The sequence below is a fragment of the Phalacrocorax aristotelis genome, chromosome 2, assembly GCF_949628215.1.
Source record: "Phalacrocorax aristotelis chromosome 2, bGulAri2.1, whole genome shotgun sequence".
In the NCBI taxonomy this organism is placed as follows: domain Eukaryota; kingdom Metazoa; phylum Chordata; class Aves; order Suliformes; family Phalacrocoracidae; genus Phalacrocorax; species Phalacrocorax aristotelis.
Genome location: NC_134277.1, coordinates 146488841 through 146507342, shown reverse-complemented (window position 1 = coordinate 146507342; position 18502 = coordinate 146488841). Strand labels below are relative to the sequence as shown.

At 37.1% G+C, this 18502-nt stretch overlaps 1 protein-coding gene across 2 annotated transcripts in view; it reads left to right on the top strand.

Moving 5' to 3' along the window:
- Positions 1 to 15072, top strand: part of LRP12 (LDL receptor related protein 12) — a 54954-nt gene extending 39882 nt beyond the window's left edge. Inside the window, exons 4-8 of one of the 2 annotated variants that reach the window (XM_075085591.1) lie at positions 1452 to 1654; positions 6443 to 7544; positions 8449 to 8581; positions 11844 to 12416; positions 14356 to 15072. In XM_075085591.1, the coding sequence (XP_074941692.1) occupies positions 1452 to 1654; positions 6443 to 7544; positions 8449 to 8581; positions 11844 to 12416; positions 14356 to 14367 (2023 nt within the window). In that variant the 3' untranslated portion in view covers positions 14368 to 15072. Of the gene's footprint in view, positions 1 to 1451; positions 1655 to 6442; positions 7545 to 8448; positions 8582 to 11843 lie in introns of both variants that reach the window. The other variant, XM_075085590.1, reaches the window with a different exon arrangement.
- Positions 15073 to 18502: the final 3430 nt, after the last annotated feature.

The following is an 18502-nucleotide window of genomic DNA, read 5'->3' as shown; positions in this document are numbered from 1 at the left end:
GATTGAAGAAGTATTGACAGTTTTCACTGCCAATTTTGTATGGAGCAATTTCTTCCTTCCTGTAAATGTGGGATTTCTGTTTTGTTTGTTTTCTGTCTTTCCTTTTATCTGATTTGCACTTACAAAGCCATGTAGCATTTGTTTTCAGCTGGAGATTTGATGAGTAGAAAAAGGTTCTATGTGCTCATTCATTTGATTTATTTTTAATGTCTCTGAAATATAAGAATTTTGCATTAAAAATATGGAGGGGAAATTCTGTAACGGTTCATTGCTATGAAGTCATATGATGTGCTTAAATGTGACAGGGTATCAATAGATATGATTGCAGTTTTGGAGAAGCTGACTTTTGGGGCAGGGAGCTCCTCGCAGTTTCACATATCTCATAACTTTTCCAAAGCAGTAATGTGAAAAAGTAGTATTGTGGGTTCAAGTTCTTGTGAGATCATTTCCCATTACTGGCACAAGGGAAATCTAGGCTTGTTTTAGTATCAAGATACAAATTCTTACTGCTTCGCAGGCTGAAATGAAACGGCATTAGCTACAGATTTACTTCCAGTACACACCTGCTGACCTAAGAAGCATCTGTTCAATATGAAGTATTTGCTTTGACATCAGTTACTCTTTTGAAGTACTGGTTTTTAATTTAAACAGTCTTTCTACTAAATATTAAACTGGCATAAATGCAAAGTAGGTAGAGCTGTTCATCTGCTAGAATGCTTTCTAAACTTTTTAATACAGTTTATTTTTCATAAAACTTTTTTTCTCCCCTCTCACATTGTTTTTCCTTCCACTCATCTACCTAGCATACAGTTCACATTTCGTTTCTGGTTTACTGCTGTGTTGCCTGTACTGACCTGTTTTGGCCAGACTGTCTCTGCTTTACACTTCATTACCATGGCAGCATGTCTTGATACAGCTGTAGCCATACCATGGCATTCCATGACGTACCCATTGGCTAACCGAGTAGTGCAACTGGGAGCAAATCTTAGCTAATACTATACAGCTAAATTGTTCAAAACTATGATTTCAGATAAGTATAGCATTAGCTAAAGTTCTGATGAAATTGGGGTTAAATAAAACCACCACTAGTATATGAAAGTCTTTAAATGAGACTAATAAAGACAATTTCATTAACAGACCTTTTTTTTTTTAGAATGAAGGCTTAATGTGTTTTTTTATAGCAAAACTGAGCTTCATTAGGTAGTGCGTGCAATATTTTGGTTAACAGAATGAATTCTGTCGTAATAAAAGTATCATCACTACAATGTGAAATCATATTCTTACATGGGTAGAGAAGCCACTCTTTCTATTTCAGACCAGAACTTACAGATAATTTCCATTTTTATGTATAGCAGTTCATCAGCTTGGTTGTGTAATATCCAGTTCAGTAGCACTTCTGACCTCTTTCTCTCTCTTCCCCTTCCCCCTCCCACCCCCCCCCCCCCCCACAGCTTTCAAGATTTTGATGTTCAGGGATCACGACGATGCAGCTCAGATTGGTTAACAATTGGAAGCTACAAGAATATTGAAGGCTATAGAGCATGTGGTTCCTCCATTCCTTCACCATACATCTCTTCACAGGATCATGTTTGGATCAGATTTCATTCAGATGACAGCATCTCCAGAAAAGGCTTCAGATTAGCCTACTTTGCTGGTATGTGTCAAATTATACCTAGTTCAGTTTTATCGTTTGTTTTTTTTTTTTTTTTCTGTTTCAAGGACCACTTCCTTCTAACAAAGTACAGTATATGCATTTCCTGTAGTTGATTTAAGGCTTACTGAAGGTATACATTGTATAGATTATTTTGATCCTATGCACCACTTGACTATTCAAAGCGAGAATTAGTGTTCACAGAAATAAGCACAGTGAATTATTTGGCGGGGGGAGGTTCACTACTAATACTAGGCAAGTTGGGAGGCTTTTTAACATAGCTTAAGATGTGAATTTTTTTGTCAGAATAAAATTAGTTGCTGAATTAGCTGGCTAGACTTCTAAGTAACATAAATAGGGCAAGAGAAGGAACAAACGGTAGGATTTTCTTTACATTTGCATCATTTTTTCCCGTCTCCAGAAGTGTTTTTCTTCAAAAAGAACACTCCTTTTTAAAAAAAAACGCACAATTTAAAAACCTATTAAAATGATAAATTACTTTAGCCAAGAATAGACATAGTTTTGTACATGCAAAATTTTTCTTGGATAATTCAAGTATGCAATATAACCTATTTACCAGTAATAATAGTTTGAGGCTGTTTTGTGGGCAATTCTTGCTCTAGCAGCTGTTGCCAAGAGAGAGGAGGTAGACAGTCATGGGTAAAGACTAGCTCCAAACTTTTTTCTGGCCTTAAGTGATATTAGGATTTCAAATAATAGCATGATCATGATTTTCTATGTCTTGATCATAAAAAATACTCAATTAGATTCCTCTTCGTTTTCATAATAGTTCTGTGTTCTCTTGCTTCCTCACTGTATGCCTATACTCTACTCTCTGATCTGCTCCAAATCTCTGTGCGCTTTTAACTCCCCTCCTCCATAAAACAATTCATACTCTCTTATACCTATCCACTGCCACCCATCTTCAAAACTATTCCACCAAGATTCAGTAAAATGAGCCCTGATGTCCTCTAGCCTAAGCCCTGTTTGCCACTGTTCTGTGTTCTGCATTCTAGAAAGAAAGAAAAAACCTAATGGCTTCCTCCACCCTGTCATTCCTTCACAAACCTGAAGTTTCCAGGCAGGCTTATCCCTTTCTAGTGCATGTTTTCAAGCCTACAAAAAAGTTCCCTCTACACTTCAGCTCCTTGCAGCTTAGCAAGCCTTGGGAGAAGTAATGCAGCCCTGCATTTGATGCTGGCTCAGCTTCAGGGCAGTGTTCTGCCTGGGTTTTGCTTACTGTCTCACCAAAAAACATGACTGGGGGGAAAAAAGCGCCACTGTCTAATCAGTCATCCTCCACTACTGTTTCTGCTAACTGCCCATGCACATGCTGTTATCCTGTGTGAGGCATTGGCTTCTGCCCTGCTTATCTCCCTCCCCTCACAGGCATGGAGGGAGGGCAGCATTCCTGCCTGAGGGGCTTTGAGAAGGTAGGGCTTTTTTGGATAAGTGTGTGGAACGGGCAGAGGAGGCAAATCACAGGCTCCATTAGAGATTTTTCTAAAAATCCTTTCCTATCCTTTCCTCTGATCTTGAAACATTTCAGTGTGTAACCCCTTTTGGAAGAAGCTGTAAGATTTTCAACAAAACGTGATTTTTACTGCTACGTGATTTCTTCTTGTTAGCATCATGCACTGGTACTCAAGTATCACAAAGTACTTAAGACTTTAATCCAATGTTTTTAAATGTCTTTAAAAAAAAATTATTTAGGGTGGGGGAGGGTTGTTCATTGGTTTTTGGTTGTGGTTTTGGTGTGTGGTGTTTTTTTTTTAAATGAACAGTGCTGAAACTTTGTTTTGAGCTTGGTCTGTATGCTTGATATGATACTTATGAAGTATTTAATGGTTGAGATGGAAGTGAAGTGTTTCAGTGACAGAGTGTTCTTCTAATGTTGTAAATGGACGTGTGTATAGAAGAGTTGACAAATCTGTTTTAATAATCATTTGATTGTTTCTGCTTTCCAGTGTGAAAAGGAGATCCCTGAAATACTAACAACATTTTTGCTATACAGTCAAATGTGCCATTATGTTTTTGATTTCTTCTCCTTAGCATCATGCAGTGGTGCTCAGTTTAACTCCTCAATAGACTATTTAATTCAGTGTTACTAAGGCTACTCTCAAAGGTTGCATGTGATCTTAGAAAAGGGGAAAAATAGCAATATGTCAGTTACATGGATCCAAGTTAGACCTACTTGTGCTGGAATGATAGAAACAATATAGATTACAGGTGTAAAAGGGACCATTAGGGAGACCCATGTTTAAAATCTGATGTGGAAGATAGGCCATGTGAATTTTTTAATTAATTCTTGTTTAAAGTAATAAATACCTTCCAGGTAAATATTCATATTTCACTTCAAGCAAACAAAACAACAATGACAAAAGCATTACAGTTAGGAAGGGTGATTGACTAGACGGTAGATTTTGTCACTTGTCTTTCTTTCCTCTGTCTTTGTCCCACTCCTTTTAATTTATCAACCTCTTTAATTACGGGTATCGAAACGGGATGAATGGAGTTTACTAATGGCGATATAGAGTGGAAAATAGAGTTAACAAAAGTACAGAGGTTTATGTTCACTGTAAATGCATGGAAGGATTGTGTTAGTCCTTTGGCTGCAACTGCACATGGGTTCTGCAAATTATCTTGTACTATCCTGAAGTCTTTCATGGTACAGCTTCTGAGGATAGTCTTATTTTGTACATCTCTTACTATTTTATTACTCTAATTTTTGATTCATATGTAAACTTCCCTGATGTAATGACTTCAGGATCTGTGATCAAAAATGCTAAATCAGGATCAAGTAAGCAGCTCTTTTCTTAAAAGCCTTCAGAAGGAAGAGCTTAGGTTGAAATCATATCCTATTTTGTAACTACAATATTGTCATTAATTTTTTCAGCTCCGTGTTATAGCTTTCTACTCAACCTTTTTCCAGGTTCTGCAAGGTAAAAGCATTGAGCTAGAGTATAATCAGTACTTAAGCGAGTTCAGTGTCTCCTCTTAGGCATATTCTACTATATTGGCCACCACATATGGGGCACAGTCATTCGATTTAGGGAGAAAAAGTCTAGTAGTTCACTTTTACAAGTTTCAAAGTCAAGGCCAAGGTTCATACTAAGTATTTGCCATACTAACATTATGAACAATGTATATGTGTGTGAGTGTATAATATATATAAAAATGCATATATATAAAATATGTAACAGAACAAGGTTGTATCATATGAGATCCATTCTTTTTTTGTTTTCTTAGTGAAATAAACATTTTCTAAAACTTAATCACTGGCAGCACATAACATTTTGCTTTCCTTTTACTCTGCCAGCAAATTTGTTGACTTAAGCACTCCTGAGGAGTGCTTATAACATTTATCACTCTTGTTGGTTTCATTTTTCCTTCATTTTTTTTTTTAAAAAACCTTAGCATTTGTGAAATTTTTAAAACGCTGATGATACATTTAAAGAAAGTTATTTCAAGGTAGAGTATTTATTTTTAATGCTTTATAAGATACTAAAATAGCAAAAAAGTGAACAGAGTTGTGATATGACTTGACGTATCACAGTAGATTATTTGCAGCAAGGGAAATGCAGGCTAGATATGAGGACTTCTATCACTTTGTGTGGTTAAGCCGGAACTTTGAAAATACTTGATTGGACAAGGCCCTGAACAACCCAATCAAACTTCAGTTAGCCTTGCTTTGAGCAGATGATTTGATTAGGTGACCTCCAGAGATCCCTTCCAATCTGAATTGTTCTGTTGTAAAGCAAGACAGAGCGTGCTTCTTCTGGGAAAGTCTGTATTTCAGTAAGTTCATCATGCTGTCTTTCCTGTTTCTTTTTTAAAATCCTAAGTGTAGTGTTATTTGGATTTAGTATATTTGTTTAGTGTAGTTCCTGAATTACTGCTGTGTAGGAACATTTGAATTGCATATTTTTTTGAATTTTTTTTTTTGAGGATTGACCACAGTAGTTTGTTTTATAGCCAATTTTAGAAATTGTGGTGATTTTTAAATGATACAGCAGTATTTGACTCAGTTAAGTCGTTATAGAGCTGAAATAGCTTGCTTCCCAGGTATGCTTCAGTGTTTAATATGGTTGGAACTTTAATAAATGAATCCCTCAAAAAAATGTTCTTGATGTTACAAGTGTGGTAGTAGCCTGTAGACCATATTTCCTTGAATAAAAGGGTGTCTCAACCTTTTTTTCAGAATTAAAGACAACCAAAAACACACACACACACAAAAAAAAAAACCCACAGAAATACCCAACCAAAAATCCCCACACTTCCATGTTTTCTGGACCACTACTTGGATCCTCAACTTTTAAAGCATAATTTGTATGTTTTAAGTACGTGTTTCTGCATTTGCTGCACTCCCCTCTTACTTGCTGGAGGAGAGGCAGGAGCAAACAGTAGGAAGAGGTGAGGGGAGAGGTTTCTCTCTTCAGTTGGTAGTAATAGGTAATCTTCAACTGTCAGCCTCTCTCTTGCCGTAGATCCTTTGGTACAAAGTAGGAACCTACAAAAACAGGTCTGACTGCTTTACAAGAGAAAACTTGAGGAGGTAACTGGTATTGCAGGACAAAATGTTTCTGTATATTGAATGATATAGAGGAGAGAGACAGTATTTTTTTTACTTACTTTAGCACCTCAGAAGCCAGATTTTTAAACCACTGTAAATGAGCATTGTTTTATTGCTTGGATTAAAGTTATTTGAGTGAAAGCGGCAAATAAATATGCAACACAAACCATGAAGTGCTAAATTCTAAAAATATATTTTTATAATTTCTTTTCTCTCAGGAAAATCTGATGAACCAAATTGTGATTGTGACCAGTTTCATTGTGCAAATGGGAAGTGTATTCCAGAAAGTTGGAAATGTAATAATATGGATGAATGTGGAGACAACTCTGATGAAGAAATCTGTGCCAAAGCTAATCTTCCAACAGCTTCTTCCTTTCAACCTTGTGCCTGCAATCAGTTCCAGTGTCTTTCTCGCTTCACCAAGCTTTACACTTGCCTTCCAGAGTCTTTAAAATGTGACGGTAACATTGATTGTCTTGACTTAGGAGACGAAATAGACTGTGATGTGCCAACATGTGGGCAGTGGTTAAAATACTTTTATGGTACTTTTAGTTCTCCCAACTATCCTGACTTCTATCCACCTGGAAGCAACTGTACCTGGCTGATAGACACTGGTGACCATCGCAAAGTAATTTTGCGTTTCACTGATTTTAAACTTGATGGTACAGGTTATGGAGACTATGTCAAAATATATGATGGATTAGAGGAGAATCCACGGAGGCTGTTGCGGGTACTAACAGCATTTGACTCTCATGCTCCCCTCACAGTTGTTTCCTCCTCAGGACAGATAAGAGTGCATTTTTGTGCTGACAAAGTGAATGCTGCAAGAGGATTCAATGCCACCTATCAAGTAGATGGCTTCTGTTTGCCGTGGGAAATTCCATGCGGTGGAAATTGGGGTTGCTACACAGAGCAGCAACGCTGCGATGGCTACTGGCACTGTCCAAATGGAAGGGATGAAACCAACTGCACCATGTGCCAAAGAGATGAGTTCCCCTGCTCTCGAAATGGTGTTTGCTACCCTCGTTCAGATCGCTGCAACTACCAGAATCATTGTCCTAATGGTTCAGATGAAAAAAATTGCTTTTTCTGTCAGCCAGGAAATTTTCATTGTAAAAATAACCGGTGTGTGTTTGAGAGCTGGGTTTGTGATTCTCAAGATGACTGTGGTGATGGCAGTGATGAAGAGAATTGCCCAGTCATTGTGCCCACTAGAGTAATAACTGCAGCTGTCATTGGGAGTCTTATCTGCGGATTGCTGCTTGTCATTGCACTGGGATGTACTTGTAAATTGTACTCACTCAGGATGTTTGAGCGAAGGTAAGTGGAACAGGTGGCCTCAAGAACTTAAATTTTTAAAATATTTTCATATCTTTTATTGTTATACTTGAAACATTTTTACTGACATACAGTTATTTTTGCATGTGATTTCTAAGGCATTGTTCCCTCTTCTTCTTTAACAGTAAAAAGAGATTAGTTAAAGAATCATAGAATATCTATCTGAAGTTGGAAGGGACTCATAAGGATCACCAAGTCTAGCTCCCTGCTCCTTGCAGGGCTACCTAAAACTAAACTGAATGGCCAAGAGCATCGTCCAGATGCCACTTGAACTCTGAGAGGCTTGGTGCCATGACCGCATTCCTGGGGGGGGCCTGTTCCAGTGACTGACCACCCTTTCAGTGAATAAAAGGGAACAGAAGTATTCTGATCACTTAATTATTGAGAGTTAAGCTTTCAGATGTTGTTACCAAAATGAAAGTGTGGAAAAGTTGCATTTCTGCAATTAAATATCTCAATTCTGTATTTAACAGCATATTTCTTTTATTGTAGACTACCTCATACCAGGATTACACATTTTTTAACTTTTGTAAAATAATATAGCATCTCTCATGGTGCCTTTTATATTTAGCCCATGGGTTTTTTTGTGGGGTTGGTTTGTTTTTGTTTGTTTGGGCTTTGGGGTGGGTGGTTTGGTTTTATTTTTATTTTGTCGTTGTTGAATTTATTGTTGCATTGGTTTTATTATTCTTGTCTCAGCTGGACAGACCCATAGGAATGACTGTAAGGACTTAGTTATATTTTTTGTCAATTAAATTTCAGCTAAATTAGTAAAACTTCATCTGCTGAAATTTATTTCAGATTACAACAGTCTGATGAAGATTTACTTTTATATATATACACACCATAGTCTTATGTATTATGAAATTTCTTTTCTCTTTGAAAGATCATTTGAAACTCATTTGTCAAGGGTTGAGGCTGAACTGTTAAGAAGAGAAGCTCCTCCATCCTATGGACAGTTAATTGCCCAGGGCTTAATTCCACCAGTTGAAGATTTTCCTGTTTGTTCACCAAATCAGGTAAGATTCCTAAGTAGCAGGCAGACCACTTAAATTTTAAGGAGACTGAAATAAATATATTTTAACTTTCATCTGCATTTTTTTGTTCTATAGAATTTCCTTTTCTTCCTTCCAGGCCAATACATACCTAAGGATTAGCCATTGGACAAAATCACAATACAGTGGCAACACAGTTTTCTTTGCAGGCTTTTTTTCTTGATAATGAGTGCCAGTAATGCACACTATAGAACCCTTCTTGCATAAAAACTAGATCTACCAATCTATTGCGTGTTCTGTGTTGATGTTATATAAGTTAAGACTGCAAGGTAGCACTTCAAAATTTGGGAAAGAAGAATTGAGGCTTCTAATGCAAAATGGTAGTTCATATCCCCTGTGTATATGTGTTTAGGTATGATCATGCCCACTATGCATAGAAAAGATGAGGGCAAAAGCTAGGCTGTAATATCATTTAAAATCAACAGGAATGAGTAACAAAGTAAAAGCTAGTAAATGGCAGTTAAGTGTCTAGCCATCTTGATTCTCAGATGGGTCATTAGCACAGTTCTTACTTGGCTGATGAATGAACTTCTGTCAAAACAACTTTTTCATTCAGAGAAAATGGGCTTTCAGTTGTAATGCTATTTTGTGAAATAGAGGAAAAGTCTCAGTGGAAGAATCCTGCTGTGGTGCTGTATTAGAGTTGGCGTTAACTTGTGTTATGTGTTGCAGCTTAATAAAAAAAATTTACTGTTAGATAATATTGCTGAGCATATAAAAAAATAGTTACAAAGCCATAAGAAGGGGAATTGTTTTGTTTGTTTTTTTATTTTGAACAGAATGGATTTCATTAAACTTGGCCATAGATTTCCCTTACTTTCATGCATGCATGTTCACAAGCAGCAGCCGAGATCTGTCACAAAGGATCCTGCAGAGGAAAGAGGAATATCAGTTGCAATTTGCATGAGAGTCTTTGAAAGCGTATCAGAAAGAAGACATTGCGAAGACTTTTCAGTAGCTAAATTGGCACTAAACTTATCAATAAGCTTATTAATGAATGCCTACAATGAACACAGTAGACTCCCTCATTCTTGTTGGATGGGTTATCGTGGTTATAATAAAGACCAGTATGTTCCTTTTTAAAAACAATTCGGTACTTTTACAAATTTGGCTTGCTGTCCTCTTTTTTCCGAAATTAAGCTTCAACAGTTTGTGATGCAGCTATGCTCACAAGCCTCTTGAGGTAGGGTTAGCTCAAGAAAGTCCATTAAAACAGTGCAGTTGTCACACCCAGATGTGTAAGTCCTCTAGTACAAGTAACTTGGAACAAAACAATGTTTCCTGCATATCCCTGCCCTGTATGGGACACTTCGGGTTTTGTGCACGTGAACATGTTTAGGAACCGTTATGATTTTCAGACAAACTTGGCTTGACCAGAGCTGTTTTTCATCATGAAACCCCACAAAGGTGGCCTAAAGGTCTTGGTTCTTACTAAAATGAAATCTCCTGATAAAGAGGACAATTCTGGAAAAACCAGACATGTAGTAGCTGCAGGTTGGTACTGGAGCTTTTAAAAAGCTGTGCAGTTACTGAAATTTTATTTGATCTTTAGTTTTACTTAAATTGAACTAACCACTGTTGCTTTGGATATATTTTAAATTATTTTCAGAACTAAAATATAATGGAATTTGAAAGACTTACTGAAAGTGCCTATTTTTGTAATGACACGTAACAGAATGTAGTTGCTTCATAGTCTTTCTATATAACCATGATTTCACACTCAGTAAAAATACTGATGCATGTACGATAGTTGTGAACAGTAAAAGGGTGTTAGTGAACTCCCGTTATGAAGACCAATATTTCAGATAAGACTTGAGGCCTTGAAAACTTAAGTCACTATACTGGGAAATTAACTAGCATAAAAATATGGAATAGTAAAGAGCAGGCCATCACCTTCAAAAAATAATTAAAAAGTTATTCTAGAGCATTGATGCTTCCATAATAAAAAATGTCACTGTTATCTAATCAATGTGGTTGCACTGTTTAAAAAAATTTGTTTTTCGGACGGGAGAACATCAGTAAGAGCAAAAGCCTTAGAGGCAATGTAAATTGAATTCTATAAATTATAAAGCTCAAATTAAATTTTTAGTATGGTTAAGTGTGGGGGGAGGGAGCCAGTATTAAGTCAGGACGTGCTCAGCTTGCTTTGTTTTGAGCAATATACATCTTAAGATGGCAAATCTGTGTAGGACTGAAGATACCTAGTTGAGGTTTCCTCAAAGTTAGTGGTCTCAAGCTAAAGGAATCGTGGTGGTTCTGACTTGTATGTAACGCTTTCTGCCTAAAACTGATGCATGCCTTCAGAGCTGAATATCATTCTGTGAACTATTGGAAGGGAAGAGGTAGGTTGTGCATGAAGTTTTGTTTGGAGGCTGTGCTGTGTATGCGCTGTGGCAGCTGAAGGGTTGTAGAAGGGAGCTGCAGGTGGCAACACGAGAACACCGAAGTTCATTGTTGGTACACAAAGTGAAATATATGTATATATAGTATGTGTTTAATTGGGGGGAAAAAGGGCTATTCTGACGAATAGTCTATATTTTTGCCATAATCTTCCTTAAAAGATGCAAATATGGACTTTATCCTGTAATTAAACACATCAGTGAATATTTTCAGAATCGTGGGCATCTGGCATATAGTCTACCCTAGTATTTGAGAGTTGACCTACTTAGCTGAGGCACTGTTTTCTGTGAGTTTGAGTAAGGGACCCCCAAGTCAAAGGGCACCTGTACTCTAAAATCCACAGTGACTACTTTATCTTGTTGTTAAGATTGTTTGTAACATCTTGCATACCTACTGTACTGGGTCTGCACTTGGTCAGTGGATGTACTTTTCTGTAATCAGTGTTCCATATCCAGGTTATAGTGCCTTGGCTTTCATTTTGTCTTTATTTTTAGAGGTCCTTGATATGGGCAGAAATGTACCTCATATACTTCATGGCTCTTTTATTCCCTTTTTCTTCCATGTGTATTTCTGCTTAATTTTCCTCTTCATAATGTCTCTTTTCCTTAAGAGAATCTAGACTTTTTTCATGCCTGCTTTGTTTTTAAAATAGTCTGTTGCCACATACACCAGATCCTTAATATTAAAAATGCAACATTTTTTAATATTTAAGACTCTACATTTAATTTTGTAGTTATATGCCATTTTGCACAACAGTTTTCGTTCTTTTGTTAGAACAATGCTAACATACTGCCAACGCTTGATTGTTGCTTGTCTTCTCATTTAGGCTTCAGTTCTGGAAAACCTGAGACTGGCAGTACGATCTCAGCTTGGATTTACCTCAATCAGACTTCCTATTGCTGGCAGATCAAGTAACATTTGGAATAGAATTTTTAATTTTGCAAGGTCACGTCATTCTGGATCATTGGCATTGGTCTCAGCGGATGGAGATGATGTTGCCAGCCAAAGTACTAGTAGAGAAGCTGAAAGAAGTAATACTCACAGAAGTCTGTTTTCAGTCGAATCTGATGATACAGACACAGAAAATGAAAGAAGAGACACAGCAGGAGCAGTTGGTGGTGTTGCTGCCACCTTGCCTCAGAAAGTCCCACCTGCAACAGCAGTCGAAGCAACAGTTGGAGCATGTGGGAGTTCCTCTGCTCAGAGCAGCAGTAGCAGTAACATGGATAGTGGAAGAGAAGTGACGAGTGTAGAGCCCCCAAGCACGAGTCCTGCACGTCACCAGCTCACTAGTGCTCTAAGTCGTATGACTCAAGGCTTACGCTGGGTACGCTTTACTTTAGGGAGATCAAGCTCAGTGAATCAGAACCAAAGTCCTTTGAGACAGCTTGATAATGGGGTAAGTGGAAGAGAAGAGGATGATGATGTTGAAATGTTAATTCCAGTCTCTGATGTAGCATCAGACTTTGACATGAATGACTGTTCAAGACCTCTACTTGATCTCAGCTCAGATCAAGGACCAGGGCTTAGACAGCCTTACAGTGCAACACATCACGGTGTAAGGTCATGCAGTCGAGATGGCCCTTGTGAGAGCTGTGGCATCGTACACACTGCCCAGATACCCGACACTTGCTTAGAAGCAACAGTGAAAAATGAAACTAGTGATGATGAGGCATTATTACTCTGCTAGGTACGGATTGTTTAGGAAAGATTGTGTACAAGTTGGAGCAATATCTGTCATTGTTTTGTACTTCACAGTCGAAACTAGTTTTTAGTTTTAAAAACCCAGGACAACGTTATGTTAAAACTATTTTAGCCTGTGTGGTTGATTAAACATTTCTTATACTGGATGGCGTTACGGAACTATTAGAGTGAACATTTTAATAGCTCTTAATGCACGATGTGTGTATCCAGTATAATCTGATTTAAACTGAAGTTATCCCAGTTAGTTTCCACATTTAGTTTATCCTGGTACTGTAGTTCAAACCAGAAACATGGCTGCTCAGGAGTTACTGGCTGCCTGTTTAACCCCATATTAACAGGTGAATTTGTACAGAATTGTTTTCCTTTAGGAATTGACTCTGTTGTATTATTGCCAACATACTTGTAACAATATACTAAATACTGGTAAGGATTGTTAATGTAAAATATGTACTTTTCTTTGAGTTTATACAACACTTTGTCTAAATATTCTTGAATTTCATCATAATGTGAACTTATTTAAAGGGAGGAGAACCTTTCTCCAGGAGCATTCTTTTTCTTTCACAAGTACAAAATGCAATGATTTATTGAATTATAGATATAATAGGTAAACTGATGGCAAAAGCTTTTATAGCACTGACTTTCCTAAACCGCAATCTAATATGGTACAGCCAAACAGTATGTAAAATCCCCAGTCATTAGTCTTTTCAATTTGAAGTAAAAAAGGGCCGAAGATATTACAATATGTGTTCTTTAAATAATCCAATATGTACAAATACACTACAGAGTAAGTTCCAACTGGTAATAGATCTTTCCCTAATACTGTAGGGTATAAAGCTTGTTTGGACTCAAGGGATTTGCACTAAAATCATATTAAGGTCTCTAATGAGCTTAGTGCACAAGCACTATCACTTTAAGTACTATTATTGTCTAATATTGCAAATGCTATATATTTCCATGGCTCTTTTCTTGGGGTGTTGCATTTTTGTTGCAATTGAATTTGCTTTACTAATTCCCTATTTATTCGTTGTATTTAAAAACTGGTTTACTTGGTTGCAGACTGGTTGTTTTGTTGGATTTTTTTTTTTAAAAAAGTCCCTTTTAGTGTATTTTTTAATGATATTACATGTTGGAGCAAAACAGATCAGTGGGAAAAAAAAACTCATAACTTCCAATTTTGTGATAAACAGGTTAATATGTGGCTACTAGTGTGACAAGAATCCTACACATTTTAAAAACAAAAATGTCAACTACTGTTTTATTTATTCTTTGCCAGTCTGTTTTTAGTAGGCTTAAAGATCCAGTATGAAATGTATTTGTGTGTGATTGTATGCTATTTATTAAATTTTAAATACTTTGTTGAATGTCATTTTAAAGCATGTTTAAAGTCTTGTGCATTTCTGTCGTGTTATGCTGTCAGGCAGAACTGACTAAAATGTTTTAATATGTATCAAAATTAAATTGAATTTTTGTTATGTTTTGGAGGTACTTTTAAAGATAAATTCAAGGTCTGTCTGGCTTTTTATTTTATTTTTTTAAAATCCTCATCTCTGAAGTACAAATCACATGCAGAAGAAACAAATAATTGAATGGATTCCAAAGTTTATATATCTTCTCCCTCTTCTCTTCATTCACAGACACTGGGATGAGAAAAACAAACAATTTTACCATCTGGTTGATTTTATTCATGAGAATTAGCAGGTAAATTCTGAGTTCAGGACACAGTTATGTAGATTTGTGCTTTTGAGGAACCTTATGTGCAATACAGTTGTAAAAGATTTTAGTATAATGACCCATGTGGTTTCAAGTTTCAGAACAAATCACATCACACTGGTACCAGATCAGGTACAGATTGGCCCATAATTACACATACTCAAGTAAAAGTCATCAATGGCCATTTTTATTCACATTGAATAATATCTAAATCTGTGGGTAATCTTTAGTCTGATTTCAGTGGCATTGCTTATAGAGCAGGCAACTTTGCAATACGAACATGGTAACGCACCCTGAAATACATGTGAACAGTATGTCCTGGTATAAAATACTGGGTTTTTAAACCTTCCTAACTAATTGTCATTAGAAAGTGGTTATGGAAATGTTTGTCCCCAAGGCAGATATATTTTGAAGAAAGACTCTTCACAGAATACCTTTGGTGTTAAACACACAGAGCGACCTAAATTTGTTCCATTAGATGCCCCGAATAGCATGTACCTATGGACTCCATACTGCAGATGTAAAAAGAACACAATGTTTAATTTGTTTTAAAGGAGAAATGCTACACATTTAACTGAGAAGTTGTATTTGACTGAGAATTTGGAAAATTGTAAATAAAATTCCTATTTGTATGAGGCTAACTTGTTGCAGTGATTTTTTTTTTTCTTAGTGATTTAAAGGGAGTGATCAGTTTTTCTTTTGATTAATGTATTAGTGATTGGTTTTGGGGGTTTTTTGTTTGGTTTGTTTTTACTGAGACTCCTATAAGTCATATTACTTAGCTCTCCAGAATAAAAAGAAGTTCAAATTAGTGTTTTGTTTAAATAATTCTTGATTTAGCTATGCTAAATGCTAGGGCATTTTGAACAAAAGTCAGAATGATTCACTGTGGAATTATTTTCTGTAATAGATCACTTTCATCTGAAAGCTTTGAAGAATGCAGTTTATTGTGAGGCAAGTTTTCTCATGTAAAGCTTTCTAAACATGGAAGGAGTTAGTCCTTGTTTCTTCTCACATATCGGACTTCTCTTGTTGTTTGATTTGCATTGAAGCTGACTGAGCTTCCAATGCTGAAAGGGCTTGTTTTGTTTCCAAAGTAAAGTCCATTTTCAGTACAAGTTCAGCAATTATTGCTGATAACTCTTCCTTCAAAACAGGTTCCTGGAGCGGATGCTGGAATCAGTTACAGCACCTTGTGTTCCATTTCCTAGCCAAATGCCAAAGCAAGAACTTGTGGCAAAGCTTGAGTTCAGTCTAGGGAAATCACAGTTCAAGTTTGGGACACAAATACTTTTTCAGTGAGTCTTTACATTAAATACTCACTGTAGATCAAGGTTAATCATAGCTTTTCCTATTGGGATGAGTTTTTGCTTCCTTTCTGGAAAGTGAATATTTACCGGCCTGTTTCATTCTCCAGCAGCTATTCGACTGCTGCAGTTGTCCTGAGGAAGTACTGCACATTTCCCATATATCTTAAGTCAACAGCTTTAATCTTCCTGTAGTTGTGATGAGGCTTTTTGCAGGGTGTGTTCTGTTGGTTTGCAGGGGCTTTTTTTGGCTGTGTCTTCTTCCTCACCTGTGGGTTTCTGAAAATAAGTAGTTGGTAACTGAACTCCTGCAGGACATCGGTTCAGTTGCCCAAAATGGGGCATGTTCTGAAAGGACAAGGGAGAAGACTGTCTTGTCCCTTTGTCAAGTCACTGCAAGTGTGGAGAGGTAAGCAGATCAATAATTAGAACTCTTTCCTTCTATCCTCTTTTGGGATTTGACTACTGTAGTTAGCTTTCCCTAATCAAAGTAAATTAAAGTCCATAATTATTGGACTTGATATCAAGAAGTTTTATGGCACAACATTCCTTTCATGTCATATAGTCCAGTTGAGGCTTCTATTCACATCCAGTGCCACACTACGGTCTATCTGGTGGATAGTAACCTATGGGAAGACAATGTAGTATCCACTAAATTGAAGTATTATCTAACAATTCTGGTAGGCAAAACTTCCACCATCACTGGTGGAGGAAATGAGAGAAATAGCTTTATAAGCAATGTAGGTTAGTGATTCTTAGCCGTGCTTTGGGAAAGGGTGTTTGGGGAAAGCCAGCATTAACAAAATGTAGTTAATCTTTGTGAATATCCAGGCACAAATTAATGTTTGTAATATTTTCCCACAGACACCCAAATCTAGCAGAAGCCTGTAGCTTTCAGAATTAGTTCCTCGTTGTGGCCAAGTTGCATCATATTACCAAAATACCAAAGAAAAGATACAATCTGAAATACTTCACTTGCGTTCAGCTTGAAAGATTAGTCCATGTTACAGTCACCCTGTATGCCGCTTGTGCAGGAAGGAAAAGGATGGAACACAGGAGGCAAAAAAATTAAGATTAAAAGATGAGTCACTGTATTTTGAACTTGAGTGACGGGAGAGTTGTAATAAAACGGACTAGAAACTCTAAAGGAATATAATTATAATCTATTACATTGCACAAAGGATTTTTTTTCTTTTAAGATAAGCAATTGTAGGAGACACCCCCCACCCACCCCCAAAAAAAAGGTCAGAATGGGTAGGGCATGTCAAATCAGGAATGTGTAAGAGAAGGAAAAGAGGGATTCTAGTTCAGGGTGCACTTCCTAACAATAATGATTTCTTATGCAACATGTAAAGGACAAAGGAATACACTTGTTTTAAGTAATAAGGAAAAGACCCCTGACATGAGGATGCATTGTAGACACTAACGGCCAGGTATCTGAATCCGGAGCAGCAATCTCAGGTTTTGTCACAGCGTTGTTGACTTGTGATGTTACAGAGGTAAGGTAGCATAGCATTTGTATCTTTGCAACCAAATAGTCCTGCATCTAAAGGTATGCTGACAGAAACACAGACATAACTTTTAGCTGCTTCTTCCGGTGTAGAAAATTGAGCAAGAACAACTGGTAAAATGTATTTTTTAAACCTGTCATCTTTCCTATGGTCAGTTAAGAAGGATCTTCGACAACTACAGTTAGAGGAAGTGATTCTGGTGCACCAGAGGACAAATAAAGGCAGGAGCAATACACAGGATAGCGAGGAAGGCTCTAAACATGGATCTTATTTCTGCAGTGGTATGGCATGGAAGAGAGGCGTTCAGTTTTGCTTTCTCTTACCTGGTATGTTTGGCAGCAGTTATAATTCTGACTTCATGCTCCTTCAAAAGAGAGATGTTGAGTTTGAGAATTGACCAAAACAATATAAATAATATTTTGCAGTGTTCTAGATAATGTATTAGTAAAAATAACAGTTTCCAAAGAAAGCTAATCTCTGTTCTTTTGTGGTTATGTTTCTTGGAGTTTGGAAAAATCCCTCCTATGAACTGGCTTTCTTTGGCTGAGATTATCCACCAGGAAGCAACTGACAGATCTGATTAGTCTTTTTTTTTCCCAGAACATCCTGAGACCTAGAACTTTAATGCCTGAGTTGAACTGCTTTTGTGGTTTCACAGATTTCTAGAAGGTGGTCATTTTACTGGACACTTGTTAAGCCGCTAAGGGAAATGAATAGTGAAAAAAAGCATAGTATTAGGGTTTCTTAGATGCTTTTCTGCTGGGTTCTTTGTCTTCCTTTTCTCTTCCTTGGTTGTGCTGTCTGTGATGCATCATTTGTGTTGAGCAAGTTCAAGGAGCAAGAGGCACTTAACCTTATGAAAATGAGAGAGAACAGTGACTACCTATTGTTGCTTTAAAAAGTAGGTGGTCTTCAGCCCATGCGACAGCTTTGGCTGCCTGCCTTTGTGTCACAGGGGTGAGGCCCGAGGCAGGGTGCTAACGGGCTGCATCACCACCTCCAATGTATTTGGGGAAAGACTGACACTAGGAGCTTGGATGTGGCCCAGTATTTACACTAAGGGGAACGTATTTATAATTGTACAGATGATGTGGAACTACAGGATTCAACTCCTTTCATAATATTCTTTTAGCCTTGATTTGTTATAGGAAACCAATAGGGTGTACTTGCTAGTTTTGGAAAGCATTTACAACTGAAGAAGCCTTTAGAGATGATATTTTAAAACATCACTACTTGTTTGTGCCTGCAAATCT